General features: G+C 53.7%; 1 protein-coding gene across 3 annotated transcripts in view; it reads left to right on the top strand.

The window, feature by feature from the left end:
- TSPAN11 (tetraspanin 11) overlaps nt 1-14351 on the top strand; it is a 63042-nt gene that overhangs the window by 30119 nt on the left and 18572 nt on the right. For all 3 annotated transcript variants that reach the window (XM_087814483.1, XM_087814482.1, XM_087814484.1), the window contains one exon: nt 8014-8205. In XM_087814483.1, the coding sequence (XP_087670609.1) occupies nt 8014-8205 (192 nt within the window). The remainder of the gene's footprint in view (nt 1-8013; nt 8206-14351) is intronic.

The raw sequence follows: 14351 nt of genomic DNA, 5'->3' as shown, positions 1-14351 counted from the left end.
CCTGGATGTGGCACAACTCAGGTGCCTGTGACCCTGTACCAGGCCTGGTGTTCTTGATGAGACTTTAAACCAAGTCTCTACCAGCTGCCACTGTAGCATAATTTGAGGGTCATAAATCATTTTACACTCCAGATTATTCTCACAACCACTCTATAATTATCTTCATTCCCATTTTGTAGGTGATAAAACTGAGGCTCAGATGATTGGCAAAGTTCTATGTTAATTCTGGGTTTTTTACCCAGTCTAGTGCTCTTCCCATCTCCATAGACCACTGACTTATAATCACAGCCTTAGGCCCACTGATCTGACGCTTACTTGGAATCCAAAAATGTCCCCAAGGTTCAAGGTTGATGGGGCATTCAAGGACAGTAAGGGCATTTGGACATGCAGAGTATGAAGAATATAAGCAAGACTTAAGCAGTATCACAATAGACACCACATCCTGTACTTAAGCTCCACTCCACCTCTGGACCCCTACCCCCCAACATTCAACCCATGCCTGAGCCCCCACCCTTTACCATCACCCTATCCCTGACTCCCACCCCACCCCCCTTGCATTGCGATTAACTCATTGTTGATGGTGACCATTTCACTGAGCAGGGGAGGCTCCCTTGGATATAGCTCTGCATCAAAATCCAAAAATGCCAACACTCTCGTGCCTCCTTCATGACCCTGGACCGAAAATGTGACCCGGGCTTTCCTATGTTTCTTCCTCCTCCCACTTCCTGCACAGCTCCATACACCTCCCATCACCCTGCATTGTTGTTCTCTAATTTATTATTTTAATTAGCTGCTTGGCTGTGTTAATAACCAAAACTTTTCCAGCCTCCCAGGAGCTGTGCCAGGCTGAGAGAGAGCTGGGAAAGCGGCGGCTCCCTTGCCTGGAGCAGCTCCTCTGCTCCTGAAGCTCTGTCCTGCCTGGGGCATTGGCAGAGGCCATGGTGCTTCCCTTGGGGGCCATTGGGGGCTCAGCCTCCAGGAAACCTGTGGGAGCCCTTAAGGGGATCATGAGTCAAGAGAGGAGGCAGAGGTGCTGGGGAACTCATGCCAGCCAGGGGAGTGAGGGGGCTGAAGGGCATCCACACATCCCCCCAGGATCCCCTGGGGCCACTGTCAGGGAAGAGCCTCTACTCGCTTCCTACCACAAAGCCCTTCACTTAGCCCATCCTCCTCCAGGGAACATGGCCCTGCCTGCCTCGCAGCCATGTCATCAGAGAGGGTACGCGTGAGGGCCCTGGGTTGGTGTTTCTGCTGTGCCCCTTCTTAAGGTGCTGAAGTCACAAGACCCCCAAGGTGCTCAGAGCATCTCTGCCTCTGTGCTGTCAGGAGCTGCTGGGGGACAGGCTCATACTTGAGGGGGACACACATGTGGTCTGCACAGGGCCATTGCAGATGAGACCTTTCAAGGATGAAGCCTGTGGGGACAGCTCTGAGCTGCCCATTGTACTCAGAGACTCCAGGCCTGCCTGTGGCACAGACACCAGGTGGCTTGCTTCATGAGCAAAGGAGCTCTGTGTGGGTCAGCAGTCCAGTTGGAAAAACGGGTTCTGAGTTCTAGTCCCCACTCCTCCTCTGGCTAGTAATGGCAGCTTGGAACAGTTGCCTCTCTCTGGGCCTTAGTTTCTTCATTCAGAATATAAAAGGGGTTAGACGTGATTCTTTCCCTCTGCTCTTCTTCCCTCCTCCCTCCTCCCTCCTTCCTCCTCCCTCCTCCCTCCTCCCTCCTCCCTCCTCCCTCCTCCCTCCTCCCTCCTCCCATGGGGAGTCGCTGGGCATCTACCATGTGTAGCACTCCGCCAGGAACGCTGAGATGAATGAGATTTAACCACAAGGCTAAAAGGAGACACAAAGTAACAAATGCAGCAGATATGCTGTGATGAGTGTAACCATAGAAACCTGTACCCAGGAATGGAGCTAGCAGGGAGGACACAAGGATTTGCTGGGAATGGGGGCAGTGATGGCACAAGGCAGGCTCCCTCCAGGTTCGGAGCAGGGTGTGGAAGAGGAACAGGTGATCTTTACTACCTCCCAGCTCAGTAAGTCCTAGGAGGCCTGCTCTTATTCTAAAGGTAGATGGGTAGGGCAAGGAGGGGAAGGTAGTGCTGATTTATTTTATCAGGGGCTCTTTAAAGTCAAAGAGCCAAGAAAAGAATGCCTTGCACGGAAAGTGGCCTTTAGCATAACAAGCTTATCCTTGAAGGTTCAGCGCAAACAGAACTAGTGCCAAGGTCACAGGCATGTGAGGCAGCTGGGAGAGATGCCCGCCAGGTGCCGGCAGGTGCTGCTCATTAATAAGGTGGAGAGCAAGCAGTCCCTGACACAAGCTCACCTGTGCTCCCCGGGAAGGGCGTTGGGGGTGGTTGGAGTGTGGTTCCCCCCCTGTGAGCAGGGGGCTCGGCATACACCGAGGGGCTGCAGCCCTGGGCTCAGCTGACTCTGGATTCAGGAATGGGGAGCCATTCTTTAGAAGTGACTCAGCCAGCCCCAGCAGACTGAGCCTTGCTCAGACCCTGTCTCCAGCCCTCTCCCTGAGCCCCCACCTCTTCCTAACAATGGGAATCACCTTGTGATTAGTCAGGGTCTTCCCAGCCAGTCACCTGCAAGCAGCATGGGGCAGAGACCACGTCACGCTTGGGCCCCGCTATGGGCACTGCGCCTGGTCAGAGTAGGCCGATTGGACGCCGAGGATGCCGGTTGGAAGAGAGAGAACGAGAATAGTGAAGCATTCGGCTGGCATTAAGTACCGGTGGGTGCTACCCCAGGCCATTCCAAGGTCTTCCTAGGGCCCTGCAGAAAAGTCCATTCCCCTCTGAGATTCAGACTCCCCCTGAAATTAAAAATTGCCAGAAAACAAGGACAAGAATTAATAATGTTGCCCAGGGCTCGGCCTACAGAGGCCTCGCGGGCAGCACACTGTATTGTGTCCCGCGCCCTCCGCCCAAGTCCCACCCACCGAGTCCACCCCCACTGTTGTGGCTCCTGTGTGCCAGGCCATGTGTGGGGCTGGGGATTCTTTGGGGAGCAAGGTGCGGTTCCCACTCATGCTGAGAGCTACACTGAAGGCCCAGGAAACACCCCCCCACCCCCCCACCCCGGGCCCAGAGAGCCAGAGGGGAAGAGGAAGGGCAGACAGAACAATGTGAGAAAGGAGGGGCCTCAAGGGGAGATGAGAGAGCTGAGGCCCAGGGAAGCTCTGTAAGGGGCCCAAATTCACACAGCCAATAGGGGAGCTGGGGCTCGGGCACTGGCAACTGGCCTCTTCAGCACTGTACTTTATTACCTTAGTTATTGGGTACCTGCAATGTTTTCAGGAAAAGCAACTACTTAGTTCATAGTAACAAAAGCCCACATGTGGAGGAAGGGAAGAAGACGGAGCCAAAAATCAGGCTAAGGCTGGATATGTAAGGGCCTCGAGGCCATTCCGGGCTTTGGGCTTAGTCTCTGGGTGCTGGGGAGGTCGAGGCGATTTGCCACCAGGAATGCCTGGTGGTTCAGCCACTGGGAGCACAACACCACAACAAGCTGGCCCCTGGGCTGAGCAGAGGCCAGGAGGCAAATACGGGGGGGAGGGCACGGGGCAAAGCCAGGCAGTGAATGGCATGTCTCAATGGAGCTGGGTGGGATTGGCACTTGACTGTCCCTGCATGGAGAGAAGGGAGTCCATAGTGACCTGGGAGGATCTGGTGTGGGCGGGCAGTGGTGCTGTTAATGAGACTGCCCAGGGGAGGAGGAGCGTAGATGACAAGTGAGGTTCCAAATGGGTGAACACATATCCTGCCCAGAACCCTTCCCAGTCCAGCGTGGTGCTTGGCACCTAGGTGCCCAGCAGACACTTACAGAAGTGAGCCACACCACCCCCTGCGCCTACCCATGCAGTGGCTCCCCTCGTACTAAGGCAGAGACCTCTTCTTCCCAGGGGGATTCCACCTTCTGGGAGCCCCCGCGGTCCTGGCTCCTGCTCCATCCCACTGGTCTTTCCCCCAGGTTCCAGCACAGAAACCCTTTGGTACCCTAACAAAGAAATACACTCTCCACCTGCTTTTTTCCAGTCTGTTGCCTGATGTCTATCAGGACCCAAGCATGTGTGACTACTAAGGCTAATCCTTCTCCCCACAGGACGTGAGCAACTTTGTGGCAATGTTTCTTTTCTATAAATGGGAGGTTCCTAAAATTACAGGACATGGGTGACCTGCCTGCCCCCTGGCCTGCCTGTGTCCTTGTTGGTAAAAAGGCCAACTTCACCCTCTGCAGGGTTTTCTGGCTAATTGACTACAGGCTCTGGTTTTGAAAATGTAGTTAATATTCCACAGAAAACCAACACAGTTTCTGTGAAGAGCCAAAAACTGTTGAAACAACTCTATGCAAATAGTTGTTGAAATAGCTCATTGGGGTCAGAGCTCTCCCCACCCCTCAGTCCTCCCCTCAGTTCTCCTTCCACTGCTCATTCTGCTGACCTAGGCAGTCTCCACATGGCTTGAGTGAAAGCGATGAGCCACTGGTTGTCCCCCTGATAAGTAATAGAGACATTTTACCCACGTGGCAGGGACCTCAGAGATCACCTTGTCCAGCACCGCCACTTTACAGAAGAAGAAAGGGGAAGTATCTGGCAGACAGTCAGGTGATTAGTGAGGGGCACAGCCAGGGTAGCACCTGGGCCTCCTGGCTTCTACCCTCCCAAGACCCTCAGGTGCCCCACTCTGACATTTAGCAGGTTTTACTTTTCCTATCCAGAGGAAAGACTGTTCTCTAAAAAGCTGACCAAGTCCCAAGCAGGAGACCCCCTGGACTTAAACTCCTCTTGCTCCTGATGGCAAATCCCACTCGGTGTCCACCAGATGTGACAGCCCAGGTGAGGGGAGGGGGTCCCCAATGACTCATGCTCACCTCCTGATTTCTTCTGTCCCTCCAGATACCCCTCAGACCCTCCCTTACCTCCCTGCTGCCACCCTGGCTGACCTTTAGGCTCTGCCTGTTTGCAAGACTTCAGCCCTTTCTCTGACTGCAAGCCCTGTCCTAGTGGGATCAGTACTGCTCTTCTCCTGGGGCTGCATTTCTCAGAGCCCCCCCCCCCCCCCCCCCGCTCCTTCCTGGGGAGCCATGGATTTTTTTCCTGTCTTACATAATCTGATTTTCACCCCTTTGGACTGAAAATTCTGCTCTTCATTACCTCACCTTCTAACAAAGCACACACCCTAACACAGATGGAACAGGATAGAGTTCAAATCCTGAACAAATGTCAAAGACACCTGTCTGCAGGCTAAGGGCCCAAAGCTTCCAGGAAGCAGTGTGGTCTATGAGATTCAGCACAGCACCACCTACTGGAGGAGAGGAGCAGGACACTTTGACCCTCTATTAAACATGACATCTACACAGTGGTTCTCAACTGGAACCTCATGGAAACAATAAAATATTCATGTCCCACTGCTAAAGATGTCACCTGGCTGGGATGTGGCTGAGGTTTTACAAAGCTTCCCAGGTGACTGTGCATCCAGGCTGAGAAACACTGCCTTAGAGCGACAATGGGTTCAGGACGGTTCCCTGCATGGGACAGACTGGGCTCCAGCCCCCAAACCTGAACTCTCACCATTTCTCTGGGCAAAGCATCCAAAGTATTTTTATCAGATTTTCAGTGGGTTCCATGTCCCCCAACCGGTTAAGTGTCCCCAGTCCAGTCCAAATGTGCCCCTGTAGGTAGTGTCAGATCCGGTGCTCAGCTATGGGGTTGACAAGCCTAATGGATAATGGGTAATGTGCAGATTTCTGTTAAAAGCCTACAGCAATTAAAAACTAGATCAACTCAGTGCGGTCACGTTGACTATTTCATGCTACTCAGAATCTCTTCCTGACACTGTCATGTGCCTTTGATTAATTAATAAAAAATGAGAAATGAATTATTACTTGATTAATGCACTGGGTTTGGTAGGCAAAAACCTTCAAAACACAAGATCCGTTGGAAAAAGTAATTAAAGGGGTCCTTGGTGATTATAGGTTGGGAACCACTGGTTTAATACAAGCCCTTTATTTGAGAGATGAGGACACTTAGGTCCAGATTGGTCATGGTACTATCTTTAGGTCACACAGTTAGTTACGCAAAGTTAGGACCCTTACCCTTAGGCATGCTGTAGGGGCAGAAATAAAATATACAGGACATTTTGCTGGAAACTCTCACTTAACATAATTCTATGGACCCAGACTCAGGAAGTTCCTCACTGGTCATGGGGGTTGTGAGGGCCAGAGAAGGTGTACACTCGCCAAGAATTTACAAGCCTATTGTAGTCCAGGATTTCATTCAAGCTGAGATAACATCAATTGTAAGATACATCATTGTTTTCTGTACCACTAAGAAAAAGTACTGCCAAGTGTAATTGTAAGATGCCATTAATCACAAGATGCATGTCAATTTTAGAGATGTAAAAACGTCAGGAAAAAAATGGAACCAAAATGTCTCACATTAGCCTCTCCCCTCCGTCCAGAGCCACACAGCTGTGTGTCTTCCACCTGGTTTTCTTACCTAATGGAGATGCTAAGGGGGATGAAATGGCACTTTGAAGAAAACAGATTATTTTAAAAGCACAAATGAGTAGTGGAGCAAGTGGAGCCCAATCTGTGGGATCCAAGGACAAAGTCCTGGATCAAACCTCAGAATCTCAATTCTGAAACTTCCCAGTGTTGTCATCTTGAGCATGTTATTCTTACTCTCTGCAAGCCTCAATTTCTTCATCAAAAGAAAGATAATATGTGCCCCCCATATCCTCACAGAACTATTGCAGAGCTCAGAAGATAAAATGGTAAGCTGAGTAATGTAGGTGCCTAGTGCATATTAATTGCTAAGAACTACCTTCTGTTTGCTCAGCTGATGCCTGTGACTCCTGAGAACAGAGCTGTTAGGTAACAGGGTGGGTCATGCAGAGTCATTTTGGGGATGATGGGAACACCGTGCAGGGACCAGCACATGTGGACTGAACCCAGTGGGGCTACTCTCACTTTGGCCACACTCAGGACCCCCGAGGGAGCAGTCTTCACCCACTGAGGAAGAAAACTCATCCCTAAATGTGGCAAGGAGACAGGGGGCCAGACAGAAGTCTGCCTTCCCAGGAGCAGATGGCAGAAATGGTCAGAGGTCCCAGGGGTCTTGCTCCCACCCCAACCCTGGGCACACATCCTAATAGTCCCCATCTGGAACACACACTTCTGCTGAGCTTAACGGTCACAACAGGGGTTGCTCAGCCCCACTGCACAAAGCACCTAGCAAGGAGCCACCCCAGCTCTGTTTCCAGGTACCCTCCCTAAGGACACACCCTTGACCTGCAAATCAGCAGGGTCTTGTCCCTGCCCCCTTCTCAGGGCCTAAAGGGAATCAGACAATTAGCAAAGAAGGAAAATCTCCTGCTGGGCCTTCCCAGGTCCCAGAGAGACTCCAGCTGTGGAGTACAGGTCCTTTCAACCCTGGAGGCCGCATCCTGAGCTCTTGTCCCTGCCCGGCGCCCCCTCCCGTTGCCTCTGACCAGAGGCAGGCAGGCCCTCGGGCACTTCGCCCTTCCTCTGTGAGCCTCCATTTCCTCGCCTGCAGAGGAGAGATGGAGGCCCGGGGTGCTTCCCCCACGGGCAAACAGAGGGATGAAATGGGGGGGGGGGGGAAGACATGCCCCCGGGGAATGTGGGCAAGAGCCAGGAGCACCCTGGGGGAGGAAGGGCACAGGGTGGCTGGGAATCCGGAGGCGAAGGGGCTCAAACGCAGGTCGTCCCACAGTTGCTGTCGTGTCCCTACCTCACGGGGACGGGAACTCACAGGTAACGTGGTGAGTAGCACGGACTTGGGAGTCACACCTGGTTTCAGAATCCGCCCCTGCAACTCGGGCGTGTGACCGCGGACGGGTCCGGCCTCGGCAGCCTCGCGTCCTCACCCGTAAGCGGGGCCGCCGTCCTCGCAGCTCCCCGAGGACGCGGTGAGGTGAGGCGCAGGGGCGGCGGGGCGGCGGGGGCTCCCGGCCACCTGCTCTCACTCGGCCGCAGGTGGGCGGCGCCGCGGGCCTGGCCGTGGGCGTGTGGACCCTGGTGGAGAAGAGCGGCTACCTCGGCGTCCTGGCCTCCAGCACCTTCGCCGCCTCCGCCTACATCCTCCTCTTCGCCGGCGCGCTCGTCATGGTCACCGGCTTCCTGGGCTTCGGCGCCATCGTCCGCGAGGACCGGGGCTGCCTCTCCACGGTGAGTGCCCCCCCAGGGCTGTGCTGGGAGGAGGGAACCGGGCGGGCCTCGGGGAGCCAAGCGGGAGCCCCCACGGCCGGCCTGTGCCCCAGCCAGGCTCCTGCCCTGAGAACCCCGCCCATGGTGGCGGCCGCAGCCTGGGACGGGCCTTGCGCTGCCCGCGGGTGGGCGGCTGGTCTGAGGCTCGGGGTGCTTGGGAGCTAAGCCAAGGGGGCGGTCTCAGGCCTGCCAGGGCTGCTGTTGCCCCTCCCCCGCCCCTCTTCCCTCCCCCTCCTCCTCCTCTCCCTCCTCCCCCCTCCCCTCCCCCCCTCCCCCCTCCCCTGTCCCAGTCATAGCCTGAGAGGCATGTGGTCTGAGAACCAAGCCCTGTGCCCAGGGCTGTGCAGGGAAGAAGAGACTGAAGGAGGCCAGGGCCTCAGGCTTGCCTGCAGCTGGTGCACACCTCTCACCCCAGCTTCAGAGGGTCAACCAACAGAGGGACCTTCTTATCCCCCTGGGCCTTGAGGCAGAGCTGGGGGCACAGGGGCTGCAGGACAGGCAAGATACCTTCCTTCTTCTCAGAGCCACATCACCCACTGCCTGCATTTACTCCCATCTCACACAGAACTGAAGAATCCTCTGCTCCAACATCACTAACCAAACACATCAGAGAGGCACCAGCTCAAAAGTGAGGTCAGGGAAAAGTGCAAACGCGCACACACATGCACGCACACATGCATGCACACACGCGTGCCCACAGCCCCAGTCCAGGAGTGTGGGGACAGGGGCTAATAAACAGCAAACCGTGAAGCCTAGAGTCTTGTTCCCTTGCTTTCCCTGCACCCCTCTGAAAGACCCAGGGGCAGAACTGGCCCAAGGACAGAATACAGGTGCAGCAGCGGATCCTGAGGAATCCCATATCCTGGACCATCAGCCCCTGAATTACTGAGCACTTCATTGTGTAAACTGAGAAGGTGGCTGCAAGACCTTTCTTGGGCTAACACAAGCAGGACTTTTAAAACCCAGGCTCCCATTTAGAGGCAAGTGGTGTGCTTAAGGCAACTTAAACGTGTCTGTGCTTCCTGAAGGTTCCTTTCTGGTCTCATTGCATTTTTTTCAATGCCTGTCTTAACTTTCTTTTGAAATCTTTAATCAGCTAAAGGCTGAAGGAAACTCGAGAAGAGACGTGCAGTGAGTTTATCTCTGTGAGCTCTATTCAAAGTGGTCTCCCAAGAGGAGAGGGAAAGGTGAAAGACCAGGCATCTGTATGAGGTGCGTCCAACTTGGACTGGGGGAGGGACCTGGCATCAAAAGGTCCCAAGAACCACTGGGAGAGGGCCATCTAGTTCACACAGGCGCACATATGCCCGCCTGGGCCCTTCCTCCTGGCACATCTGCAGCCCCTCAAAGCCACTTTCCCGAGAAGGAAATGTTCATCAGGGACAGGAATAGCACATCCTGGCTGGTGCTTAAATGATGATCACTCGGCATCAGAAACCTGAAAGGGGAACGGGAATGGAGTTTAAATTATTCACACCAGCCCTTCTTTTTTTAGGGAAGGCTGCATGAGAAAGCCAGACAGTTCAGGCCGTCTAAGCCTGAGACTGATGACCAGGACAGATGCCACCCTGATCAAAAGAAAGGGATATTTTTAGAGTTTTGAACATGGGCCCTGAAACCAGTTATGTCTTAAGCCAGATGAAGATTATGATAGATGGCCCAGGCTAACCTGGGTCTTTGTCAGGAGCTCTTTTGTATTTATGGGATGGATTAAAAAGTAAGAAGTTCTAGAACCAATTTCTGAAAATGAGGGGCCTGCAAATTGCAACACTTCCATCAAAAACATGCAGACTTGGTTAACCAGGGCAATAGGTCCTGACTCAAGGACTAGGGCTTGGAAGCAGGTTGTAGTGTAGCTTCCCCAAAGTGCTCTGGGACCTCAGGGAGGTCAGTCGGCCACCCCTGGCCACCTTGACATCCCCATTTTTATATGGGGTGAGGTGTGAGGATAATGAGGAGGCACTTTAGGTCTTAGGGAACGAGTCACCACATTAGGTAAAGATCATAAAATGTGGCTGTAACTACATTTACATCACCATCACGATGACCAAGCTCCTTTGAGAAGGGACCTAAACAAATGGAGTGATTCATAGGGCCATTGCTCCCAGGGTCCCCACACCTCCTTAGCCACAGAAAGAGAGACTTGCCTGAGGTTGCATGGCCAGGAGCTGGCAGGGCCCGGTCAACACCCAAGGCTTGCTCCACGGCCTTTCTTGCTTCCCCAGGCTGGCTTATGCCCCTCCTTCGGGGTGCCTCCCACACAGGGAACGGGACTCACCTTTCTTATGACTCAGGCAGGACCCATGGTTTGCCTGCCAGCTGGAAATTGAAGCACTGAGGTAAGGGTTGGAGGTCGGTGATCTAGCTGCCTGCCTCCAGATTCACTCAGCAGTGAAGAGCAAGCCTCAGGGCGCTGGCAGTGTGACAGAAATCAGCTGTTAGTGCGCCATGGAAAGTGTTTACACCTAGTTGGAGAAAAGTTCAACTCAGCTTATGTGGGACAGTATCGGCCATAGGGGGCTCCCTGTCTCCCCACTCCTAACCTGAGCCTTGAGCAAATCTCAGAGCAGGGCTGGACCAAGAGGGACAGAGTGTATGTGTGTATCTGTATCTGTATGTGTGTGTCTGTGTATCTCTGTCTGTGTGTCTGTGTCTGTGTGTCTGTGTCTGTGTCTGTGTGTGTCTATGTGTGTGTGTGTCTGTGTTGCAGGAAGGTGGGGGTGGCAGGTAAGCAGCATCTGTTTGCATCCCCAATCCAAGAGTCTACTTGGGGATCACTCACTGCCTTTCCGTCCTTCAGCTTCCTTTCCTTGGCGGATTCTGGGTTTAACCACATAACTGGAAAGAGACGAGCTACAGACCCTGTAACCTAATGAAGCACAGTGATCAGTACCCTGATAACTGAGCCTCTTGAGAGAGGGGAGCTTCAGAATAGATGATCTAAACAGCAGGTGGTCCTTCAACCAATTATGGGGAAGCCCATGGGTCCCTGCAGATGTTTTTCCTTCCCAGTGACATTTCACTCCTGTTGATGTTAAGATGAACCTTATTGCACAAGCACCCCCCAAGGATGGCCTGGCAGTGGGCTGGCAGGGAGGAAAATCTCCACATAGGCCCTGTGGAGGTTGTTGAGGGTGGTCGGTATTACCTCTCTGCTCTCACGGGCTGATGGGATAAAAGGGCATGTGGAGGCAAGTCACTCATTTAAAGATTCACTGTGTACCCCACTTTGCTTGGTACTCCCCACCAGGGAGCTGAAGCTGACTGCACTCCCTGCCAAGAGCCATGGGCAGAAGAGAGGGCAGGACCCACTCAGAGCCGCACATCCCCCCACACCTGTGGGACCAGGGCCGGAGTGGTGGCTGGGTAGCTGTCTGGACATGCTCCTCTCGTGCCAGGTCCTGGTACTGGCTCTGGGAAGCTGTGCCTCTATCTGACTCTCAGTGCCCTGCCCCATCAAACCATACATCACACTGTTTTAGAGGAGCTTAGAATCAATAAGAAAATGAGACCCGGAGACAGAGAGATGACCATCAAAGATCATCTTTAGTACTAATACTGCTGGCTGGGGTGTGTGGCTCTATCCCTGCAGCAGAAGCCTTAGCAACCCTTCAGCTCTGGTTATGCAAGGACAAGCTTGCACACCTCACTGAACTGCCTCACGAAACTCATTGCATGGTGGAGAGCAGAGAATATGGCATCTTTTTTTTTTTTAATATATCTTTATTGATTTCAGAGAGAGGAAAGGAGAGGGAGAGAGAGAGATAGAAACATCAATGATGAGAGAGTCATCGATCGAGCCCACAACCTGGGCATGTGCCCTGACTGGGAATCGAACCCCGATCGCCTGGATCCCAGGTCGACGCTCAACCGCTGAGCCACACCCGGCCGGGCAAGAGAATATGGCATCTTGATGACAGGCTGTCCTGAGGAGGGAAGGAGGCCTTCCCGCCAAACAGATAAGAGGATCAGCAAGTAAGGAAAGGGGGAGAAGCAGGGGTGTTCCTCCAGGTGTCCCCTTTGGAAAGTAGGAGGCCAGGCGAGAGGAGGCTTGGTCCTGACACTGCACAGACAGATGGAGCAGCAGCACCAAGGCATTCTTCCCATCTAAGCCCCACATTTTGAGTAGAATGCCTAGAGAGGGTGAGTGATTCACCCAGGGTCACACAGCATCTTCAAAGAAGAAAGCTGGCCCCGGACTCCCAAGCCAGAGCACCTGTGTGACGTCACTCTTTTCTCTGAGCAGCACCATCCTGGATTCAAGATCCACCTTTCTCGGCTGCAGGGGATGTACCTGATCACTGCCCACCTGAGGCAGCAAATTTTCCATACACAGCAGTTTTCACAGCCAGTTAATTTCCACCACCTCCTCCTCTCTGATTTTTGGCAACTCATACACCACGTTCCATTGATGAGGCTGCCTAATTCATCAACCTCCACAAGATTTCCAACACATTTCCAAAACTCCCTGCCCTGCTGGGCACAAGACGGGGTGAGAAGGGGAGGAAGCACAAAAGAGACTAAAACCTGGTTCTTGGCTTGGAGCCTAGAGAGGAAGACAAAACGCCTGTATTAAAAGACAAAGGACCATGTGGAGGTTAAATTCCTGTTTGAATTTGATCAGAGCTCTTACCTCTCTGAGCCCTAGGACTTTTCCTAACCTCTAGGCGAGGTAGGAATTTCCCCTGCTCAGCCTTCGCATTCCCCCTGTAGCCAACTCTATTACCATCATCACTCCCGTCCTGGCATCCCTGCCACAGTTGTTTGTCCTGCCCTGGCCCATGCTCATCCCTTCTGTTCCAGGCATGTGCCCAGGTGGCTGCAGGCTGCACCACGTCTGTCCACAGCCTGTGAGAAGAGAGCCAGCAGGAACCTCTAGGCTCTTCCAGGGGGGCTAGTAGGAGGCAGCAATTCGTCACTTGCCCTACGGCCAAATCCACTGGGCAGCAGCATCCTCCGAGTTCCCTGGGCTGTGTGCCCTCAGGGAAGTCTGGTAGTCATCCCTCAGCCAGCTGGCCAGGCCCTGCTGTCCACTGGAACCTGCTGTCTCAGCCCAGTCAGTCTGGACTCAGCTGTCCTGGCATGATATCCAGTGGACGCCTGTCTCTGTCTTATAGTTCTGAAACTGTGTTCTCCTGAGAACCCCCACAGTGTGATCTTTGCTCCCCCCAACCTTTTGGCTGGGACTTTGGGTGGCCTTGGCTGCCTTCTGTTGATTCTCTTGAATATCTCCTGCCTCCCCGGGCCTGGTTGCACCTCCCCCGCCCTCTTCCAGCTGCCCCGCTCAGTCACCCAGTTTTCCTCGCCCCAGCCCTGGCTCTCTTCTCTGCTCCTGACCCCTTGGGCCAGAGCTGGATATTAGCATCAGCCATCAGCCAGAGCACACCCCAGAGTCCTCCCGGAGAACAGCCCCAGGTTCGGTGGCTGAGTCCCAGCATTCAGCAGGCTGTGGCTGCAGGGCCCGGGCTGTGAGCCCTGGGCTGGGGCCAGGAGGGATGGAGGTCACCTTCATCCTTCCAACAGTGACATCTTGTTGCAAGAATGGCTTGAGGCTCCCAAATCCACATCCTCTCTTTTCTGCACAAGCAGGCCAGGCAGCTGCACCTCTGAGCCCTGACTGCCTCCAGCCCATGGTTAATGGCCAGAAAATAATGCGCCCTGAGGTCATTGCCGCTTAAACAGCTGGCTCCATCTTTTCCCATTTGGCCTTGGCTGTTCTGAGCTCCCTGCTCTCCCTCAGCTCACGCTGTAATCTTCTCACGCACAGCAGAGCAGGGAGCCTCAGGCTGGCCCTTCTCCCTGCCACTTGACCTTGGCAACATCTCTGTTCTCTCTGCCTGTTGCCTCACTGCCCTGAGAACACGCTGGTGCTCCTCCTCCCGTCCCTGGACACTCTGCCTCCATTTTCTGAGCGTAGCTTGGTTTCCATCTATAGTTGTGCAGAATGGTGGAGACAGAGGAGCAAAGCTTCGGTGAAGCTCCCTTCTTCGTGGCAGAATCAGTCCAATGGAGAAATTCCAAAAGCCCGGTTGTATAAAGTTCTTAAAACCTACCTCAAGGATGGCTCCAGCTGGTGCTGAGCTGCCTTGTCTTATAGCACCAGTGAC

This window comes from Miniopterus natalensis, chromosome 2 (genome assembly GCF_054644295.1).
Source record: "Miniopterus natalensis isolate mMinNat1 chromosome 2, mMinNat1.hap1, whole genome shotgun sequence".
Classification (NCBI taxonomy): Eukaryota; Metazoa; Chordata; class Mammalia; order Chiroptera; family Miniopteridae; genus Miniopterus; species Miniopterus natalensis.
Note: the sequence above shows the minus strand (reverse complement) of the source record. Positions and strands in the feature narration are given on the sequence as shown.